At 38.3% G+C, this 19,932-nt stretch overlaps 4 protein-coding genes across 6 annotated transcripts; 2 read left to right on the top strand and 2 right to left on the bottom strand.

Annotated features, from left to right (window-relative positions):
- Positions 1–90: 90 nt before the first annotated feature.
- LOC140777292 (O-fucosyltransferase 31-like) lies at positions 91–3,996 on the bottom strand. The gene is made up of 10 exons (XM_073121311.1): positions 3,511–3,996; positions 2,915–2,977; positions 2,760–2,841; positions 2,555–2,625; positions 2,295–2,383; positions 1,994–2,197; positions 1,258–1,519; positions 845–1,072; positions 557–754; positions 91–461 (listed from the first exon to the last, which is right to left on the bottom strand). Exons 1-10 carry the CDS (start codon positions 3,799–3,801, stop codon positions 252–254), a joined length of 1,698 nt encoding a protein of 565 aa, XP_072977412.1. The 5' UTR covers positions 3,802–3,996; the 3' UTR covers positions 91–251.
- A 5,413-nt stretch (positions 3,997–9,409) lies between these two features.
- Positions 9,410–11,384, top strand: LOC140778815 (uncharacterized). Its single transcript, XM_073123684.1, has 3 exons — positions 9,410–9,951; positions 10,041–10,505; positions 10,870–11,384. Exons 1-3 carry the CDS (start codon positions 9,657–9,659, stop codon positions 11,130–11,132), a joined length of 1,023 nt encoding a protein of 340 aa, XP_072979785.1. The 5' UTR covers positions 9,410–9,656; the 3' UTR covers positions 11,133–11,384.
- A 2,131-nt stretch (positions 11,385–13,515) lies between these two features.
- On the bottom strand, positions 13,516–14,502 carry LOC140777056 (probable calcium-binding protein CML46). The gene is made up of 2 exons (XM_073120955.1): positions 14,425–14,502; positions 13,516–14,193 (listed from the first exon to the last, which is right to left on the bottom strand). Exons 1-2 carry the CDS (start codon positions 14,500–14,502, stop codon positions 13,516–13,518), a joined length of 756 nt encoding a protein of 251 aa, XP_072977056.1.
- A 3,406-nt stretch (positions 14,503–17,908) lies between these two features.
- LOC140777399 (myb-related protein 1-like) lies at positions 17,909–19,788 on the top strand. Of its 3 annotated transcripts, XM_073121479.1 has the most exons (7): positions 17,909–18,017; positions 18,122–18,328; positions 18,422–18,548; positions 18,649–18,725; positions 18,804–18,892; positions 18,979–19,033; positions 19,113–19,788. In XM_073121479.1, exons 3-7 carry the CDS (start codon positions 18,425–18,427, stop codon positions 19,503–19,505), a joined length of 738 nt encoding a protein of 245 aa, XP_072977580.1. In that variant the 5' UTR covers positions 17,909–18,017; positions 18,122–18,328; positions 18,422–18,424; the 3' UTR covers positions 19,506–19,788. The 3 variants fall into 3 exon arrangements, with proteins under 3 accessions (XP_072977580.1, XP_072977579.1, XP_072977578.1); XM_073121478.1 differs by having other exon boundaries at positions 17,994–18,328; XM_073121477.1 differs by lacking the exons at positions 17,909–18,017; positions 18,122–18,328 and having other exon boundaries at positions 18,335–18,548.
- The last annotated feature ends 144 nt before the right edge of the window (positions 19,789–19,932 follow it).

The raw sequence follows: 19,932 nt of genomic DNA, 5'->3' as shown, positions 1-19,932 counted from the left end.
TCAGCTATATGCTTAATAACTTACATCTGGAGGTGATTTACACTGAACAAGGAACACTGCTGCTAAATAAGCACCATTTAAGATGATGTATGACATCAGAAATTAACATCTGCCTAGAAATATTATTAACACCAACAATAATTAGTTGTCATCAGTCATACATAATTGATGAGCATATCTAGTTGTCATCAGTCATCAGTCTTATCATGCATGTCCTTGAATCACTAAACACAACTAGCACTTGGAACAGTTCATCTTTGACACATGCAATCTGGAGCAGGGTATGTATAAATAGACTGCTTTGGCTTCCTCAGCCGGATTTCCCCGTGTCTACCTTTGTGCCCTGCCTGAACGGCCTGCCGAAACTCAGACCACTCCATGCTTTTGTTTAAAAAGAGCTGACCCAACAATGCCATGTTTGGCCTAGTAGTCTTCAAGTTTTCATACGTCCGGTGGCCCAGCTGAAAACCAAAAAAAAATCATAGTCAGGACTTTCAACTCAATATGAGTAATAAAAGACTCAAACAAGTATGTGCTGGAGACCAGAATATGTTACCACTGCATTGTGCATATTGCCCGGGGATGCAGAAATGAACACGTTGCTGTGCATGCTCACGTAATAATCAACAGCAGCTAGAAGAGAAGCCTTCCCTTCAACCTTACCAAGTTCCTCTTCAGATGCAAGGCTCTTCTTGTCCTCCATCAGAGGGAAAAGTTTGCGCAAGCTAGAAATCCTACTCTCACCTCCGTACACCTGGAAAAAAAAAAAATTCCATATTGGCATCTGCAAGCCCCATTCGGAAGAAGATTATTTTTCTACTTAGATAGATATTCGAAAAAGAACCTTGTGGGAGGCAAGGTAGAGGCGAGTTTTGCTATCAAAGCCTAATGCTGCCAGCAATAATCCTATCTCTTCGGGAGTCAGTGGGCACCTACCCTTGCTCCGAAGCTCCTCGTCAGTGAACTGAGAGTTCAAGACCCTTCCTTGCCAAATCACTTGCCTGTACTTGGCCAAAGCTAGCCTTTCAGCTTTCCCACCACCAAAGTCGCAAGCCGAATGTGCAGCCATATCCTGAATGCAGAAAATAATTTAGGCAGTTCTGCAGCAGAAATGCTTCAAGCAAAAGCTTGATAATATTATATATTTCTGTAATGATAGTAAAGAAGCCTAAACTATTGTGGTCTAGGATTAACATGTAGTGTGCCCAAACAGTAATAATATCTCAACTATGAGTACACCAAGGATCAGTCAGTTACCTTGTCAAATCTAAGGTGTAAAACAACAAACTTTCCTGACTCCTCATTAACATTTTCTTCCACAACCTCCTGCAAAAGATCATTGGAGTGCATCTGGATCGGATACCTCAAGCGTTTGACAAGTGTCTCACCCAATGCATTGATATGAGGAACAAAAGTCAATGCTTGGAAGTTAACTTTGCAACGTAATTGTTGAATATGCCCAGGCAAACCGTCAAAAGCTAGGCGGTGTGAAAATGGGGCAATGGCAGCGATTCCATAACTGACGAAATAATAATGCAAGTAAGCCTGCCAGTACAAGGTTTTTCTGCTATAGAAGTAACCCAATAAATTACACTAGATTAACATGAACATATGGCAAAAGCAAAAATTAAACAGAACATACCCAGTAAATCTATCAAGAAATCACAAGTTGTGAGATCAGTAAGTAGTAGAAGCAAATTATGCTTAAGCTAAGCAAGAAGATTGAAATAACCATTCAGCAGAGGAGTAAATGAAAAAACTAAACAAATCAATGACCCAAGTTGCAGAACTACCGAATCTTAATTTGTTTCCAATTGTTAATGACTCAGTTACATAATAAGCATGTAGACACCTAGACAGAAACTCTGAACTACTATATGACAAATATTCTGTAGCAAATTGAGCTGCAAAATCTATGATATACTTGATGATCTTTTCAGCCCAACAACAACACTTATTTATAAGCTATAAAGGTACCTATTGTTTTACAGACCTTTGCAGAATGGGAAGAACATTCTCTAGATACCATTTTGCAGAAGCATGAACAGGTGCAGTTTTAATTCTTGTAGCTCGAATAGCTACAGCATAGTATTCTCTTGTGCTCCATGAGTATTCTTTTGGCAATTCTCTAACTATTGAGACATCATCTTTCAAAACATTGATAAAGTGATCAACATCATAAATTTCCTCAAATGAGCTGCAGAAACAAGAAGAGCTTTATAAGTATAATTCATTTGATATTACAAAAAATGCAGGAAAATAAGTAAACTAATGAAATGCTAGTCTAAAGGCACCTTGTGTCCTGCCAAACAGGGTTTACTTCAAGGTGTGGGATCACAAGCGTTGCATTCAAAATTTTAGCAACAGCAACTGCATCACAAATCTATATACAAAATGTCCAAAAACAAGTTTACTATTTCATTCAGGAGCGCCTAGAAAGAAGGCAACGATATGTAAGAAGCAGTGGTGTGAATACTCAGTAGTTTTTTTCTCACTGAAATTCTAGATTGTGCAAATAATCCATTCACGTTTTCAGATAACCGAAATGGCTTACCCCCATTCTTTGCTGGTTCAATCCGCCATCAAGAAATACTTGAACATATCCAGTTGGATTTTCAGGTAACTCTAGGAGCAACAAAGAAAAAGAGATGTCCGAAGATAATTTGTACCAGTACATAAATATAGTTCCTGGAGAATCAACCTTAACTTGGTTCCTTACAAAATATCAGGTTTAACTGTTGGCATAATAAAGCACTTACCAGTGGGACTTGCTGACTTGATGCATGGTTTCCATCCTTGAGGTGCCAATGGTGACCAGAGCTCACTCTTCTGGCCATCCTCCTATAAAAGAATTGCATTCTGTTAATTCCATATGTATGTAGATAGTAGATACCATACAATAGATAGCACTCACTTTTCCCTGCTGTAAAGCTCCCTTCAGAAGGGATTGGTGCCTGGGTTTAGGAGTATTCCATTCCTGCAGGAAAGAATATTTTCATCCACTCACTCAGTAATGACGAAATAAAAGAACATGCAAGACTTCTCTTTTCACTTTGCTAACAGATTATCTGCACTGAATCAACATGAGTTATCCATCCGCAAAACTACAAAAACTGCATGCCTTCATCTGCAAAAGAAGCAAGGAAGAAAAAAAAAAAAGAGGAACTTTTACAAAGGGACGACTTACGACTACATTCACTCTAGTAATTTGAATGAATGCATAAAATACCCTTAAATCCTCTTTCATAAAATAACAATCTAATATTCGAATCAATCAAATGGTCTAAAAGTCTCTTCCAGCTAACTGTGCTCCCACAAAAAAATCCACAACTAATAGCATCAGAGGCACAGAAATCAAACAAAAGAACCTCCGAAAGCTACTCCAATCTCAACCCTAACACTCCTCTCAACTCCCACAGCCGACATTGGCGCAAGTATCATAAACAGACAAAGAAAAACGCACCAAAAAAAATCATCTTTATACAAATTCTAATCGAATCGATGACTCACCGAGAATAAGGATGGCGAGGCGCCGCCAAGAGGCGAGAAGAATGTGGGGAAGAAGACCGGAAGAAGCATCACCAGAAGGGCAGCGAAAGCCCCATCCCGATGGGATCGGTATTGGAACCACGAACCTCGCATCGCGTCGCCTTGCCGCCGCTGCCGCCGCCACCAAATGGGCCTCGATCCGAGAGAAGAGGAGCTATCCCCGCCGCTCGAAACCCTAACCCTAGAATTAGATGCCGCGACGGGAGGAGCGAGAGAAGGAGAGCTCCACGATGAACTGGAGGGCGGCGTCATCTGCTATGGTCTCTCCGCCTCCTGTGTCGGATCAGGGGAGACCGTGCAACAGGGCAGGTGGCGTCCTGAGGTCCGGTGGGCACCGATATCGTATACGTGGCGTGAACTAATTCGACGAAAAGACCGTTTGGTATTTAGTGAACGGGTGGTAAGATGAGATCGTTCTTTTCCCTCGCAACCGTTATCTGCACGGGCTCTATCATTCCTCAGATTTATAATATGATCAAATTAGCTCTGCTATAAACTTAGCTTTGCTGACTTTGGAATCGTATTAAGCTTTTCTTATTATCTTCTTGTTATGTAACGCATGCTTAAATAAATTTCCTATTCTATTGAATTTATAGCATCCAAACTAATGATAAAAATATATATATATATATAGAATCCAAACTATTGCTACTGGATGGCTTTTTTTAAAATAATAATTAATTATATTAGTAATTTAATAAATTCATTAAAAATCATTGTCTTAAATGGCGCTCTTCCACGTGGAAAAAAGTATAGTTGATTTGGAATAAGATTGAATAGTTTGGTAAAATGTTTTAATTATAACAGTAGTTTATTCAAAATCTCTGTAAGCTAATATACAAGTTTCAAGTTTAGATAGATAAAGGATGTTAATGGGCCTTAATTGGGCCTTCTTGGTTTTTAAGGTCCAAATATTAAGCCCGATAATCCCAACCTACAATATCCTTGGCTGAGCCGTGGTTTTGGAGTGTGCGTCAATCTATTCCAGAATTAAGGAACGCATGAATGGTTTGCATCCTAATCACATTTAAATGAATATAAACTTAAATCCCGACCGTTTCCACTGGAAATAAATTGGGAGTGGACAGTGGTGATTCTCTCTCTCTCTCTCTTTGGAGACGTCTGAATAGTGCAAGTGAGGGTGACAATGTTTGTTTGTTTGTCTGTCCTTCATTTTTCATTCCTTGATGAGTCCAAGCTGTAATATTTTTCAGCCTTTCTTTCTTCTCTCCGTAAATCCAGATTGGTTGTTGCATTTTGCTTTTGGGTTTAAGAAGAAAGCAATTGTTGCTTGTGATTACATCATTCCAATGTTTGATTTCTTTCAGCTAATTTTAGTAGATTGGCAGTCGACTACATTTGATTAAGCGACCACTGTCAGTGTAATTACTTGCCTTCATTGGTACAAGAAGTCATTCTTTGGAGATGGGAGAAAAGAAGAATCAAAACTACATGTCTTGGCTATACCTTCTTGGATGATTCCAGAAACATTGGACAAAAGAAAAACCAAAGAAAAGAGAGAGAGAGAGAGAGAGAGAGAGGAGAGGAAGAGATTCCTCCACCGTCCACTGCAATCACTAGTCTTTTCTTGGTTTCAGATGGCTGTCGTTGAGAGAAGACAAGCACTAGAAGTCTAGAATGGAATGGTAGCTTGGGTTAATAGTGGCCATTAGTCTCAGACATTCTGACAACCAACTGGAGGATGGATGAGTCAAGATCTGCTCTCTGTTGTCTTCCTTGGAAATGGCTTCATGTTAAATGGAAATGTGATTGATTTGATAAAATATAGCACCTGCTGCCTGCTCTGAAACTTTGCAGGCTCATTTCCTCTCAACCATTAATAACAGTTGCAGTCACTCTCTGCTGGTGAAAGAGGAGAGAAGTGCAGGAAATCTTTTGATAAATTAATTACTCTTAATAGAATTTGAATCTACAATCCAAATGATTAATCTACTGCTACAATCTCTCTTACTCTGGCTCTATGATTTTTCTTTTTTTTTCTCTCTATGCTAGTCGTATACATTAAATACTTGGTAGCACCTCAGTATACTTCATTTTTTACACCATATTGTGTGTTTACTGGCTTGTTTTGATAAGGCATGGGAGCTTCATATATGACAGAACTATTTTACCCTTTCAGATAAGGTGTCATTGTAGTAGAAGCATAGATGGCATTCATAGCACATGCATGCAGAGTGTTGTGTCAGTATAGCTTGCCTCTCCAATGACCAGCCAGGAAAGATGGGGGCATGCCTCAGCTATGCATATGGCTAAGATTTGATATAATTGGCCCTTCTTGTAATAGAGAAAGAGAAGGGAGAGCATCTAAAAGCATTACTCCTAGTGAGAGATATGGTAATTAAATGCTCCTTGGGTCATAGGTTGTTATTATTGTCTCTCAGACCATAATACCGCTACATAATAATATGTGACATTTAACTCCCTCTAAATTGCCTTTGTTCATATATGAGAATGTCTGCTTGCCATCCCAGCAGCAATAATTCATCATGGATAGATTATAAGTTACTTTCATGTGGTTTTGACAAGAATTAAATTATTTCTAAACTTTTAACTAAACCGTGTTAAGAGAGAGATAAAAAGATTAAAAATATACTAAATACTAAAAAGATTAAAAATTGGATATTATCATATTTGAATCTGATTATAAGTTACGTAGGAATTTTGTAACTCATATCCTATATTTTTCAAATACAAAACCAGATCTTTTCACCCTTCTCCTTGGAGAGCTTCAACTTGACATGGCATTAAATTTAGGGCTAAGGTTTGGTGAGAGACATGCGTTTTGTAGCTAGAAAAGTGCCAAAAGTTATATACGTTAGGAAGAGGCGAATTGGGTGGGCCAATTCACCTCTTTTAATATGCTATAAATATGATACTTAGCTTAGGTATCTCTTATAAGAGAACATGTGGGTGGGCAAATATATATTTGATCGCCTCAAGAACTCATAATACTTCTTTTCATGATTCAAGTAACGACTTAAAGCATGTACCTATTTGGACAGTTCTGCCTACCCATCCCTTTCTTGCAAGAAGCCTCTAGTTTTTGTTTCTCCTCAGTGGATTATATGAGCACTTCCTGCTCAAAAGTTGAGCATTTCCATTCTGGTGATCTTATAACAACATCTGCCCTACCACTCAGTGGCTTTATATTAATCATCCCAAAAGTTTCCTAATAATTTTGGTTTCCTATACGTGACAAATTTTTATTTTGCAATGGCATCCTAGATGTTCTTCACTAGTCGTTGAGATGATGCAAGTAACAGTAGTTGTCTTTTAATATTCTTTAATTTTCTCGCAAGTATGTTTCAACCACCTCAATTGTCTTCATTTAAACCAGGTAAATATTTATGATCCTTGGCTGGCTGGCTGGCTAAAAGTTCATTTCTTTTTTCTTACTACGACTATTCTGCACCTGGGAATTTGCTGCAACTGGAGAGGAGATAAACAAAAATATAAAGTGAAGCAAGCAAAGATATTCTTTACCTACTAGATTTTATCATTTCCTTAAAAGAATCCTTCTTCTTGTAAAAAGTTGGGGATCTTCTTCTTCTTCTTCTTCTTCTTCTTCTTCTTCTTCTTCTTCTTCTTCTTCTTCTATATATCACTAATTACATATTGGCAAAGGCTATAAAATAGCATACTGTTAACGTGGACAACTAAGTCCTCTAATTAATCAGAGCCTTTTTTGGATCCTTAGTGAGCTAGATCCCATACGAATCCATAATTCCAATCTTAGGGGCCCTTCCTTTCCACGTGAGTTGGTATGAGTTATTAATTACATGGACCACTTGCATTATTACGTCGGCAATGCATGCAGTTGATCATATAATACGTATGTATATATATATATATATGCTTTGTTCTACATCTCTCTCTATCTGTACTGTAGTCGGAATACAAACGTTGTGGGGGTGTATTAACTGAACTATTAACTTCACATAAATCCTTTGCACCTAAAAGACAAAAAAGAAGAGGTATATTAATTAATATTCTACAAGTGGATAGATAACAAGGTGCCAAATTGCTGTCTTCACCAATAGAGGATAAAAGACTAATAACATTTTGACCAAGGATAGAGTTGAGAGATTAAAAGGTGGGCCAGGTATGGATGGCAAGCCCATGTGAGCTCGTCTTCCTTATTAAATTGAAGTGGGTCATCTTCCCTAAATACCAGTGGATGTGGTAAGCAATCCAGTGCACGGTGATGTTTGGTTGGAGCTTGGAAGTACTCCACTCCATTGTTCATATAGATAGATGAGCTTCTATGTACTCCACCCCATCGGCCATATGGGACTGTTCCAATCTATTCATGATGGTTCCATCGCAACTAATACAAGTATAATTTGACTTTAAATATTTTTGTGAAGCTAGCCATGAAGAATATTTAGGTCGTTCTCCAGTATAATATTTGTTTTCAAGGGCTAAGCTTGTTTTCTTCTGACAGCAGGAGGTGGGCAGCTAGCTGCAGGAATAGTACATTCGTGGTGCACCCTGGGCTCCTCATTCAATGGCAACCCTGCCCTATTTGTTCCCAGTTTCCACACGGTGAGCAGTGAACAGTAATGTGAGGAGAAAGGAGAAAGACCTTTAACCGTCTTTTGAGGGGATTTGAACTCAAGTGCCAGTGCTTTCCTCTTATGGTAATTGGTAACAAGTTGGTAGATACACGTTCGCTTGGGCTATTTCTCCGTAGAGGAGAGTAGTTCCTGGGAGTACATGATGATGAAGAGAAGACAAGAATAGTCAAGCTAGTGAGTCAATCATGGGAGTACTTTTTATTCAGTTTCAAAGACCTACTACCAAGTGTTATATACTGATATTGGTAAGAGTTAATTAAACTATTTCTCTGCACACAAGTGGTTCTAGGTCATAATAACATCCAAATAATGAGTCTATACAATAGAGCTAATAATTTTTAAGAATAATTTTATGCGTACTTTTTAAATATAAATTAAATGTATTTATAAACTTATTTATTTGGATGAAAAGTGTAATAATTATGTCTAGTTACTATTTACTAGACTGTGAATTAGTACATTAGTTGTAATAAAAGAAAAATTCGTGACCTATGTTATACTATATTTGACTAAATTATAGATAAGTGTATATTTTCTTATTTAAAAATAATATAATTCATAGATAAGTACTCTTAATACACTAAGTAAATGCCACCTAATTAATGAGAATTTATCTGATTAGAGGAAGAATTCTGACACGTTGCTAAAAGAGCCACAGAGCTAAAAGCAGCAATAGAATGGAAAGAGGGGATGAATGTAAAATCTGAGTTGGAAGCATTCAAGGTGTCCCTTTTTGACTGTTCATATAGTTTATAACTATTTCATATCAGACTCAATTAATTTAGGTGGCTTGTAATATTTAGATACACGGAGAAAGAGTTTCCGGAATTAATTTTTTTTTTTATTGACAGAGAGTTAATATACATAAATTAAATATACAAATAAGCCAAACCACGAACTGTAAATTTATTTTAGTTTTTTTTACGAAAAGATTTACGAGGTAACAAGCATTGTTCTTCTATAGGATTAGCTCGTTCTGATCATAGGGAGTTGGACTTTTCTTTTTCTTTTTTCTTTTTTTTTGAGATCGTTTAATTATTCAATCGATGAACAGTAAAATGAGAGAGAGAGAGAGAGAGAGAGAGGTGTACATTTACCAGTAAGTATGGTCCTGAGATTGGGCAAAGGGGGGTGATCTGCACCTGAAAGGAAAGGTGTACCTGTAGCCCTACGCCAGGGGGGGGGAGGGGCTCACACTAGCGGACAGCACAGTAGAGTTTCTTGTCAAGGGGAAAGGGAACGATCGAACCATTAATAATAAGTGCCATCCTTCCATCTGAGAGAGGAGAGAGAGAGAGAGAGAGAGAGAGAGTAATGAGGTGTTCCAGCAGACTCACACATGTGCTCCAGATGACACCATACACGTGTGGATTGAAAGCTTTTCTAGATGGGGGCGCTGTGCTCTTTCTTTCATAGCTGGTTCAGTCTGCTGTGGTGAAATGAAAGAAGAGATCTAGAGAGAAAGAATATATACCGGCGTGTGTGGGTTTCTGTTAGACTGATCTCTTGATGGCTTTCCAACACTCTTCTTCTTCCTCTTCTTCTTCTTCGTCTTCTTTTCCTTCTTGGGCTCTTTACTTGGGGCACCTCTCCAAAGTAAGCAATGGAGGACTGAGCCATGACAAGTCCTCCGACGCATTAAGCGATGGGGTTGGAGAGAATACCAATGAGGAGGGTGGCCAGTCCAAGCTGTGCTCGAGAGGCCACTGGAGACCAGCAGAAGACTCCAAGCTCAGAGAGCTGGTTGCTCTCTATGGCCCCCAGAACTGGAATGTTATAGCAGAGAAGCTTGAGGGCAGATCAGGTAACTAAATTATCAGCACATTAGAGTAGTATAGTCTCATTTCTCTTTTGCTTGTTGTATAATATGATGTGTGTGGGGGTACGTTGAAGGGAAGAGTTGTAGGCTAAGATGGTTCAATCAGCTGGACCCCAAGATCAACAGGAGGGCTTTTACTGCGGAGGAGGAGGAGAAGCTAATGGCTGCTCATAGATTGTATGGGAATAAATGGGCTATGATTGCAAGGCTCTTCCCTGGAAGAACTGACAACTCTGTGAAGAACCATTGGCATGTTTTCATGGCTAGGAAGTATAGAGAGCATTCCAATGCTTATAGAAGGAGGAGGCTTAACCAAGCCATCCAATGTAGGATGGAGGAAGCTACAACATCTACAGCAACAACAACAACAACAACTACCACAACAACAACATCATGTGGTTTTAGCCTCAACAACTCTCTTCAGTCCTTCCCCTTTCCTGTTGCCGCTGATGGTGCCTTCGTTGGTTCAGATGACATGATGCCCTTCAATGGAGTTGATAAGATGTATGCAGGACAAACACACTATAATGTCCTCTTTGGTGAGTCTATTCCATGAATCCTTTTCTTCTTTCTTTCAATTTACTAGCGGTTGATGATCTGCATATGAGGTTGAGCAAGCTCCAATTAAAGTTTGCTTCAAGTAGGAAGGGAAATCAAAGCTAGATCTTGCCGGGAAACCCTAGCAGTGCAAGCTTTGGACAGATGCATACTTGACATAGTTCCCTACTCCCAGATGCCACTCAATCCTTGTTGCAAATAGTTTCTATAAGAGATGAAATAGGCTTCAATAGTGAGATCTGCAATAGTAGTTCTTGTATATATATATATATATATATATTATATCTTTATTTGATTTCTTTCTCCTATCCTCACGATTTTTTCTTTCCTTTGGATTTGTTGCAGGTGCCAGTGGAGATGTCAAGGATAGCTTCTACAACGGCAGGCACTGTGTTAGGCCAAGGACTGAATCCGACGTTGGTTCTCACCACTCCTCACCATTTGTGCCGACAAGGCAACAACCTAGCTACGCAACCCACATCTCAGAGTCCACGTCAGCAGCATCAGCTGCCGAGTCAGCAACATCTGAGGAGAAGGGAGAGAACTTTCGCTTCGGAGCATCCCTGTCACCGACTTTTATAGATTTCCTTGGCGTAGGAGCCACATGAAAGGAGAAAAGAATAAAATCTAGCTATTTGGGTTTCTAGTAGATGCATGGTGGACACTAAAACCATGATCATCACACTCTGACTTTGTCCACCTTGGTTATTGCAAATTAAACCTATAGCTAGAAGAAAGAAGAAAGACATACCCAAATTGTGTACGAGAGTTATATATATACTTTCGCTAGAGTCGTGAATTTATAAGATTCTACTGGGTGTAGTTATCATCATATATATGCTACAAGAAAGTTTCTATACAACGTATCAAAAAGTTTTAAATTTTGAGCAATAATATAGCTTAGTTTCAAAGGTTCTCACGTTGAAATGTATACCATCACACATTGTTATGGTGTACCATCGACTTACCCCTCTCTGGTGTTTTAATTTATTAATGATGCATTAAGTACTTCTAATTAAGAGTTAATTATAAGTATACTCTCCAATTCGAGATATATATAACGAGTGATTGGTAATAATTTTAGAGGAGCCTGGTCCATCTAATACTATTTTGGTCGCTTTATTCGGCAAAACAAGTGATGGAGTTTTAGGATTTTGAAATCTGCTATATGTACGGGAGCACTCCTGCCAATGTTCTCACGTTGAAGGAGATAATAGGAGTCTTTTCTCTGATTAGAAATGGATAGTCTCTTTTTCAATTTCTTGTTGTATTAAATTTTTTTGAAGATCTAACTAAAAATACTTAGAGAAAGATATGGTTTAAAATTGCTTCATGGTAGTAGCTTTTTTCTTATGGCTTACTTAGCTTCTCTAATATCGAAATATGATTTTAAGAGTCATTTATAAATGGTGAATGTCATATTTGCATGTTCTTTTAAGTTAAATTGTAGGAAGCCTAATTTGATGAAGTCTTTTCTTTTCGTATATAATAAGAGATATGTTCATATACGTAGATTTAATTAAAACATAAGAAGAAAATGATATAAAAAAAAAGGTGAATGTTCAAAAATTATTTTTTTAGCATTCATGAGGATAATTTAATCTATCTATAAATAATATAGTGTTTACGAAATGTGAGTTTTAACTCATGGAAGACTAAGAGATGAATTTAATTGTACCATTTTAAAAGTATAGGAAAGTATTTATACGTTTTTATAGTACAGTAAGACAAAGTGATATATGATCAAAGTAGGAGGGAACAAAATGTAATTAAATCTAATATTTTTCATTGCATATCTTATTTTCTCTTTATTATTTTGATTAGGAATAACATAATCTGTGTTGCTTAGATGGTGCAAAAGATACCCCCATCTGAGATATTGGGAGAGCAATTCCTAAGAATTTGAAGAGAGGTGCCGTAGTCGCTACCGTGTTGGGTGGTTATTAACTTGCCAATGCTGTGTCCGATAAATTTCCTAAAAGAATTGTTACTGATTTCATGTGTCGATGCTCTTTCTTCATGCTGAAAGTTACGTAGTGGAAGACTAGATTTCCTGTTTACAGGTTTTCTTCGCCACTTATACATAAAACAAAATCAGAAAGTCACAACAAAATTTAAGTTTTTGTCTATGATGAATATAGAAATGAAGCCCCTGGTAGCAGCTTTAGCTACAGAAGATCAGGTCCTTAGCAGATATATAGCAATTGGTATAATGTGAGATTTTGCATCCTATCTTGTCCATTTTCTCTTATATTTTATTGAGCAGTTTTGTCGCATGATATACCAATAAACTAACGTATAATTTTCATTAATTACTTTTAAGAATTTTAAATGACCTCAAAGAGTGAGAGCATTTCGCTTTAACATTATGATAGAATAGCGTGTTATTAATGCCAAATTGAGAATTAAAAGATCAGTCTTGTTTATAGCTTAAGAGTTTTGAAGTGCAACAGGAATTGAATTCAATATTTCTAGCAATAGATTTATTGCATGACAACAGCTAACTTCTCACCTAATTTTTCAGACCCAAAAGAAATGCAAATAAGATGATTCGACCTGGTGGAAGAGAGTGGATCCAGCAAAGTGGCATAAATTTATTCAGAGCTTGGGGTATGTACTACTATACTGCATACTTCTATGTAACTGTTAAGTGTTTCTTTCTGAATCCTGAAATGTTCTACTTAGATGGTGCTTTTGTTTATGATTGCCTTCCTTCATGTGTTATCATAGTAAGCCTGCAGCTATAACTCCTAAAAAATTATAACTCTGCTCACTTATTGGTACATAATCTATAGAACAATTTAAGTTTCTCCTTTTAGATGCTCTTGTTTGAGCCTTTTAGAATGAGATAACTGAGCTAATGATTTGTAAGTCAACATATATTGGTTTAAATTTTCTTGAAGGATTTGTCAACTCTTTCGTTCTCTTTTTGTACAATAAAGAAGAAGAGGGAAAAAAATAAAAAAAATAAAAGAGAAATGGAAGAAGAGCTCAGCAGAAACTGCTTTCCATGAGCCTGACAAACTCACTGAAATCTATCCTTCCATCCTTGTTCTCATCATAAGCTGCAATCATCCGTTTGGACTCCGCTAATGCTAGTCCTTCTCTGAAGCCCAGATTGGAGAGAATTCTCTGAAGCTCCATGGCATCAATAAATCCATCAGAATTCTGATCAAATACAGAGAAAGCCTCCTTCACTTCCCCCAAACTAGGCTCCTTCTCCTCAAACATGGTCGAAAGCTCGTCGAAGGTCACGCGTGCCTGGTGTTGCTCTGTTTCCAGTCCTTGGGACATCCCCATCCTCTCCATGACCATCTCCACATCCTCCCTTGTGAGCTCAACTTCCCCTTTGCCGTTGCTTGAGGACTGTGTTTCAGCTTTAACTCTAGATATGCTTGTGTGGAACTCTCCATGACAATGGAGGAGAGAAAAAACCCTCGCAGAGAACTTCTGAAGAATGAAAACCCAGATAAAGCTTGCGTTGTAGAAGAAGATGACAATAGCTTCTGTCAACGAGAGAGAGAGAGCAGAGGTGCTTTCTGATGACGCCTTCTCCATTGTTTTCTTCTTGTTCTTGAAAGGAAGCAGAGAAGGAGAGAACTCGAGAACAAAATAGCTGTTTGCTTTGATGAGGAGAGAGAGGAGGGAGAGGTGGTCTTTTATAAGGGACTGCAAATGGTTTGTTAATAAGAGAACAAAATAGCTGTCAAGACTCGAGAGAGAGAGAGACAGAGAGACAGAGAGAGAGAGAGAGAGAGAGAGGAAGGTGCGCATGTGGTGAAAAGTCCGAAGGTTGATGGAGTAGAAGAGGAGGACTAGAAGAGGTCACAATAGAGAAAGGAAAGAAGAGAGATGGTTCTTGGAAGGAGCTGGGATCCCACGGGAAGTGGAATTAGTTGCCTTTCCTCCGTTGACCTCATTGGAACGAACTCTCCTCGAAGGAGGCTTAAGAGGTGGTAGGCAGGCCGGCAGCACCATAAAACAAAAGGTTATGGTTTGAAAAATAATTTGCGGCTTTTTTCTTTTTATTTTTTAATTCCTAAGGTGAGATATAGGCTTAGAAAGTATTTCGTTAGTATTAGGTCTAAGTAGACAAAATATTAAAAATATTTTAATAATTTAATCAATGGAGTTATATAAAATCTAGATAAGGATTAATATAAAGATGAGATTAATTTCTATTAATTGAACTTAGTAGATGGTTGTTAAACTCAGCATAGTTTGCTAAGGGGATTAATGGGCACAACTTTCTTTCATTTTTCCTTGCAATTTTGTGGTAAGCTGGAATGAATATTCCCAACCACAAAATAGTAGGGTTGACTAATATTCTTTCCTTTTTCCTGGTGGAAGGCTGGCCCACGTCTACAAGACCAAGCATATGATGCTTCATTTTTTCTACGGTATAGGAAACTTCAAGTAAAAGATCATTAGGGAACATGGTCCAATATTGCAGCTAACCAATGAATAAATAAAAGTTATAGAAACTATTAACTTTCGACTTGTATTCAGCATACCTTATAATACCTTTGATCCTCTCTCTTTGGGCAAGTTCTTATGTGATGCCATTTCCTTGACCTAGCTTTTTAAGTAATCTATGTTTAATATTGTGGAGAAGAAGGGTTGTGGAAATTGTTCTTCAACTTTTTTTCCAACATAAGTATGTTAAGTATGTTGACCATTCATAATTACCGCTCTAAAAATTTAATTAAAATGGAGAGGAATATTATTCTTTAAATTTGAACTTAGAATTTCCATGATAATACTATGATATTTCACAAAGTATTATATTATTTTGCAAAAGAAAGTTTTGGGGAAATTTAGCACTACAGGGCCGAGATGACCAGGCCCAAATTGGATCAAAGTTAAGCAGTCCATAGCAACAATGAACAACTACTGTGATTCAAAGGCTGCTGCAGGAGACCAAAGGCAGTCAACAAAAGATTGTCGAAAGGTATATGAATCTGGTAGTTGTATTCTATGTATCAACTATTGATTAGTAGTTGTATTCTAGGGGTTTTGATTTTTCTGCTGAGGATCTCTTCAGGTTTAATTTTATTTCCTTCGATAAGATATCTATCAGGCATGACTGTTCTTTGATAATAGAATTACCAGAATATCTTGCCTTAATTCTTTTGATAATAGAAATGGTCATCATTCTTCAAGAAGAAGATCCTTGATCCTTCTAGTATCTCCAGTCTATAAATAAAATTAAAGGGAAACCCTCCTCTCCTAAAGAGATAAAACCACAACCATATTAAAAGACTAATTAAACTAAGTAAACAAAAACTTTTACTTTATGTGAGCATTTGATATAGACTTGATTTCCTAGTTGTTTCAGGACATTTGAGAGCTTCTTCAGGCACTCGTTATATATATAGATAGAGAAGGGAAGTAGAGTAATGATACACAAACTCGTCACTTAGATACAAATGTAAAAAAGAACACAATAATAAGAACTATGATATCAAGCCTTAGGGTACATGAGAAAATACAACAAGAGGTACATTACACAATCATGTCAATTTCCGAAAGGCCGGAGAAGGACACCAACAACTACAACAAGGGGGGCGAAACCGTCGCTGGTGAAGAAGGGGAGCAAAGGTGAGTCAGCCAACAGCAGAAGGGGAGATGCTGCTGACGGATATGGCGTACGACGGAGAGAAAACGACGACATGGGAATTGCTACGACGGGGGAGAGAGGGGTACGAGGAGGGGTGGCTACGGAGGAGAGACGACAACGACAACGACAACGAGAATGTGGATGAGTCAGCCGCCTTAACGTTTTAATGTCTAAATCCTTAGTTAGCGTGGGTTGAGTGATGCTTTGGTCTCATGCAAATATATTCACAAGTAAAACGAGGAGAACGGAAAAAGAAGAAGACATTTCCTCGAGCAAGCAAAATATTCACATTATCTTGGAGTGCAGTAGAAAATTCCTTGTGAACATCCACGCCGAAACTTGACAAGGATGCTGGCGTGTACAATATCGGAAATAGCTTTACAGCATGCCGGCATCCATGTCATGTGATTTAATCGGCACAAAGTTGGGTATCTTGGTGGTACTTTTGTTGGTTCCTTGGGCCATATTCTCACATCCTTTGCCTACTTTTTTGAACATAGATGGCAGACTTTGATGAGCTCTGTCGAAAATTATTGAGGAGGGCACTCCTTCTCCAGATGATTTGTGGCAGAATAACACATACTGCCTTCTGAGCTGGGGCTCTTTGAGCATCACCCAAGAATCTTCTTGCAATTCATTAAAGCAAGAGAGCACTTACAAGTACAGAAGCTGGTTAAAAAAGAAAAAGACACTTTAATTGCACATATTGCTGCTTTTTCCTTACAGTGGTCTAATTTTGCCTACAACTTTTCGTGCCTAATTCGAGCTAAGCCTCAATGATGAAAAAGTAAAAGGAAGGAATCACATATTCTTGCCTCCTTTTTCTCCAAATGCTCTGATCATCTGATGTGAAGATAGAAGATATGAATATTTTGCAATCACAGATTTGCTTTAATCTCATCTGGCTAGCTTGTTGTGTGATGTTGCATAAGTAGTTGCTCGAACCGAAGAATATAACAATAAATTGACCTAAAATTAGATGCCCTTGTTTTTAATCTTTGGATATTAGAATGGTAAAGGCAACAACTTTGAAGATCAATCATCAATTTCTGTATCAGAGAGAGAGAGAGAGAGAGAGAGGATGTGGCTGAGGATATGAAGTGCTACAAAAATGAATTATTTAGTCTAGTGCTCTACCTTCTCCCTTCTCTGATATTGGACTCTACTTTATGGAGTCAATATCATGAGAACCATGACTTGCTAATTCACAATGGGAAAGTGACATTGGTACAGCATGAGCAAAGCTTTTGATTCTCTATATCAATGTCTGTGGGCATGGTACAATATCGATTATTGCCCCCCTTCTGAAGTATCCATATGTCTAGTTGCGATGGCACAAGAATAATAGAACTCCACCTCTAAGTGGGCTTCCTTGAACTGTAACAGTATGTACCAGCACCAATCACTCTGAAAGAACTGTACTAATAAATCATATGAAGCATCTGCAAACTGTGTGTGGGATGTGATTTTACTTGCTTCCTCAATCAATCTTGGTATAACACTTATTTGAATGAGGATGCCATCTTGCATCTGTTGTAACTTTTACTATTATTAATCCTCTTTAGGGTGGTCTGTCTCATTTGGAAGTTGTTTTCATGCACGATCTGATGCGATAAGTTGCAAAATTTTCTGTTTGTATGATCTGGATTAGATTCTCTGATTCCTCTACTTCACCATAAAAGCCAAAGACAATTTGTCAGATCTACCTAAACACTGGAGGTGCCTTCCGAAATGTGAAAGTAACAGTTGGGAATCATATGATGAATAGTCCATTATGTTTACGGTTCAAAGCAATATGCTGTGGGAGAAAGTTGCACACCCAATTGTTCAATGTGGTGGGGCTCTCAAATGAAGGAGAGAATCCAGCAAAGAGGTAGGGATGTGGGAGAACAGAAAGAAAACCATGCATACACTTTTCTTTTTTCTATCCTTTTGAGAACCATATTTGAACTGCTTTGCTTGTTTACTGCATCAAAGATTCTCTTCCTTTGAGGTCAAAGAAGTGAAAGAGGGGAAAAGAAAAAGATAGAGAGAGAAACGCATAAAGGAAGATGAGATGGAGTGGAGAAAAGATGACCCACAGCTCTATTACATATTATTCTTCATCAGATCCATTTATGTACTTATACATTGGAAAATTGAGCTCAACTCCTACTTCTACTACTACTACTTATATGCTGAGAGGTAGGAAGTTAGCTCCCAACTCATTCTCTTCACTTGTGGACACCTAATGCTCTCACTCAAGTTCATGTGGCTTTGTTCTTCATGGATTCACAGGAAATGCACAACCAAGACTGCAACCAAGTGCTGGTTCTATCTGTCGATGCTAAGCCGAGGCTTAGATGGACCCAACAGCTTCATGAGCGCTTTATTTATGCAGTCTCGCAGCTTGGTGGAGCAGATAGTAAGTTACAATGTCTTTTCCTCTAGAGAATTTGATTTACAAATGGCTGCTGGATACACATGAAATTTATTCTTTTTCTTTTTCTTCTCTTTGATCTCAGAAGCAACACCGAAATCAGTTATGCGGGTGATGGGTATTCCTGGGCTTACTCTATACCATCTGAAAAGCCATCTTCAGGTACATTCAATTTCCTTGTAATTCTCATATCTAGAAGGTTATTCCTGAAGCATCTTACTGTAACAACTCTTACCGCAGAAGTATCGGCTCGCAAAGAATCGGGAGCCAAACTTGGAGAGCAGTTCTGCTCACTCTGATGAGACTAAACAGCTCTGGCAATTCAATGGGTATGTTAGGATGACAACTTGGACTTGACAATATGTGTTAGTTCCAAAATTAATTTCTCCTCCTTATGAATATTCACTTGATTCAGGAATATCTTAGAGAATCAAATGGAAGTACAAAGGAAGTTACAGCAACGGATTGAGGTGAAGACTTGTGATTGATGTCTTGTTATTGCCTTTCTGAAACAAAATATCTCTAATTGAGAAGCTTTGGCTGCTGCAGGTTCAGAGACATTTGCAGCTAAGGATAGAAGCACAGGGAAAGTACTTGCAGTCGGTCTTGAGGAAAGCACAAGAAACACTTGCCGAGTATGATGTGAATTCGACCGGCATCGAACATGCCATGGCCGAGCTCTCTGAGCTAGTCACTGCAGTGGAGACAGAGAACCAGAGCTCCACTGATAGTTGCCTAACATCTTCAGAGAAACTGGAGAGAGGGAATGATGGAAAGCCAGAAAAGCTAGATAGCAACTCTTCTTCGAATAATGAAAGTCTGGGGCATGATGAGATGAATGATGAGTCTAAGGGGAGCTGTAGTAGTATCTATGGAGGCAGAGGTCAGGAACGTCCTACAATTGGGAAGAGGGTCCATGAAGAGCTTGATCTGAACAGATAGTAATGCATCTTTGTATAGGGGCAAATCAATTTGGCTTTGAGAAATGCAATTGGCCTTCCAAGTTGTGCCAAGAATCCTGGCAGTGTATGGACCACAATGCTTTTGAGTTATATCTGCCACATCTAGATACTATCTTATTCAGGTATTTGCTTGTTGTTCTTGTATGTGCATGAATGCTGACCCAAAAGGCAGACATTCCATGCTGGATCCTCAATTATAGGGACCATATGTGTTATCTTATGCAATATGATAATGCCTGAGAGCAGGGAGACGAGGCTTGCTATGCTTGAAGCATTTTATATGGTAGCCAACTTGAGCAAAATCTGAACATCTAAAAGATTAACATAATGCGTTCAACGAGGCCAGATGATTGAAAGAATAGAACTTTTCATTGAGGGCTGCTAGGTTCCACATTTTTGGGACCCAT

This window comes from Typha angustifolia, chromosome 15 (assembly GCF_048772165.1).
Source record: "Typha angustifolia cultivar Huaian chromosome 15, ASM4877216v1, whole genome shotgun sequence".
NCBI classification, from domain to species: Eukaryota; Viridiplantae; Streptophyta; class Magnoliopsida; order Poales; family Typhaceae; genus Typha; species Typha angustifolia.
This window is presented reverse-complemented; position numbering and strand designations above follow the sequence as displayed.

Bases quoted from the DNA above. Each gene is read 5' to 3' on its own strand.
- LOC140777292 (XM_073121311.1), bottom strand. From the start codon at position 3,801: ATGACGCCGCCCTCCAGTTCATCGTGGAGCTCTCCTTCTCTCGCTCCT. The intron at 2,978-3,510 runs GTGAGTCATCGA...TCTTTCCTGCAG, and splicing joins CCTCGCCATCCTTATTCTCG to GAATGGAATACTCCTAAACC. The intron at 1,073-1,257 runs GTAACTGACTGA...TTCTGCATTCAG, and splicing joins TACACCTTAGATTTGACAAG to GATATGGCTGCACATTCGGC.
- LOC140778815 (XM_073123684.1), top strand. From the start codon at position 9,657: ATGGCTTTCCAACACTCTTCTTCTTCCTCTTCTTCTTCTTCGTCTTCT. The intron at 9,952-10,040 runs GTAACTAAATTA...GGTACGTTGAAG, and splicing joins GAAGCTTGAGGGCAGATCAG to GGAAGAGTTGTAGGCTAAGA. The intron at 10,506-10,869 runs GTGAGTCTATTC...GATTTGTTGCAG, and splicing joins ACACTATAATGTCCTCTTTG to GTGCCAGTGGAGATGTCAAG.
- LOC140777056 (XM_073120955.1), bottom strand. From the start codon at position 14,502: ATGGTGCTGCCGGCCTGCCTACCACCTCTTAAGCCTCCTTCGAGGAGA. The intron at 14,194-14,424 runs GCAACTAATTCC...AACCATTTGCAG, and splicing joins ATGAGGTCAACGGAGGAAAG to TCCCTTATAAAAGACCACCT.
- LOC140777399 (XM_073121477.1), top strand. From the start codon at position 18,410: ATGGATTCACAGGAAATGCACAACCAAGACTGCAACCAAGTGCTGGTT. The intron at 18,549-18,648 runs GTAAGTTACAAT...CTTTGATCTCAG, and splicing joins GCAGCTTGGTGGAGCAGATA to AAGCAACACCGAAATCAGTT. The intron at 18,893-18,978 runs GTATGTTAGGAT...CACTTGATTCAG, and splicing joins CAGCTCTGGCAATTCAATGG to GAATATCTTAGAGAATCAAA.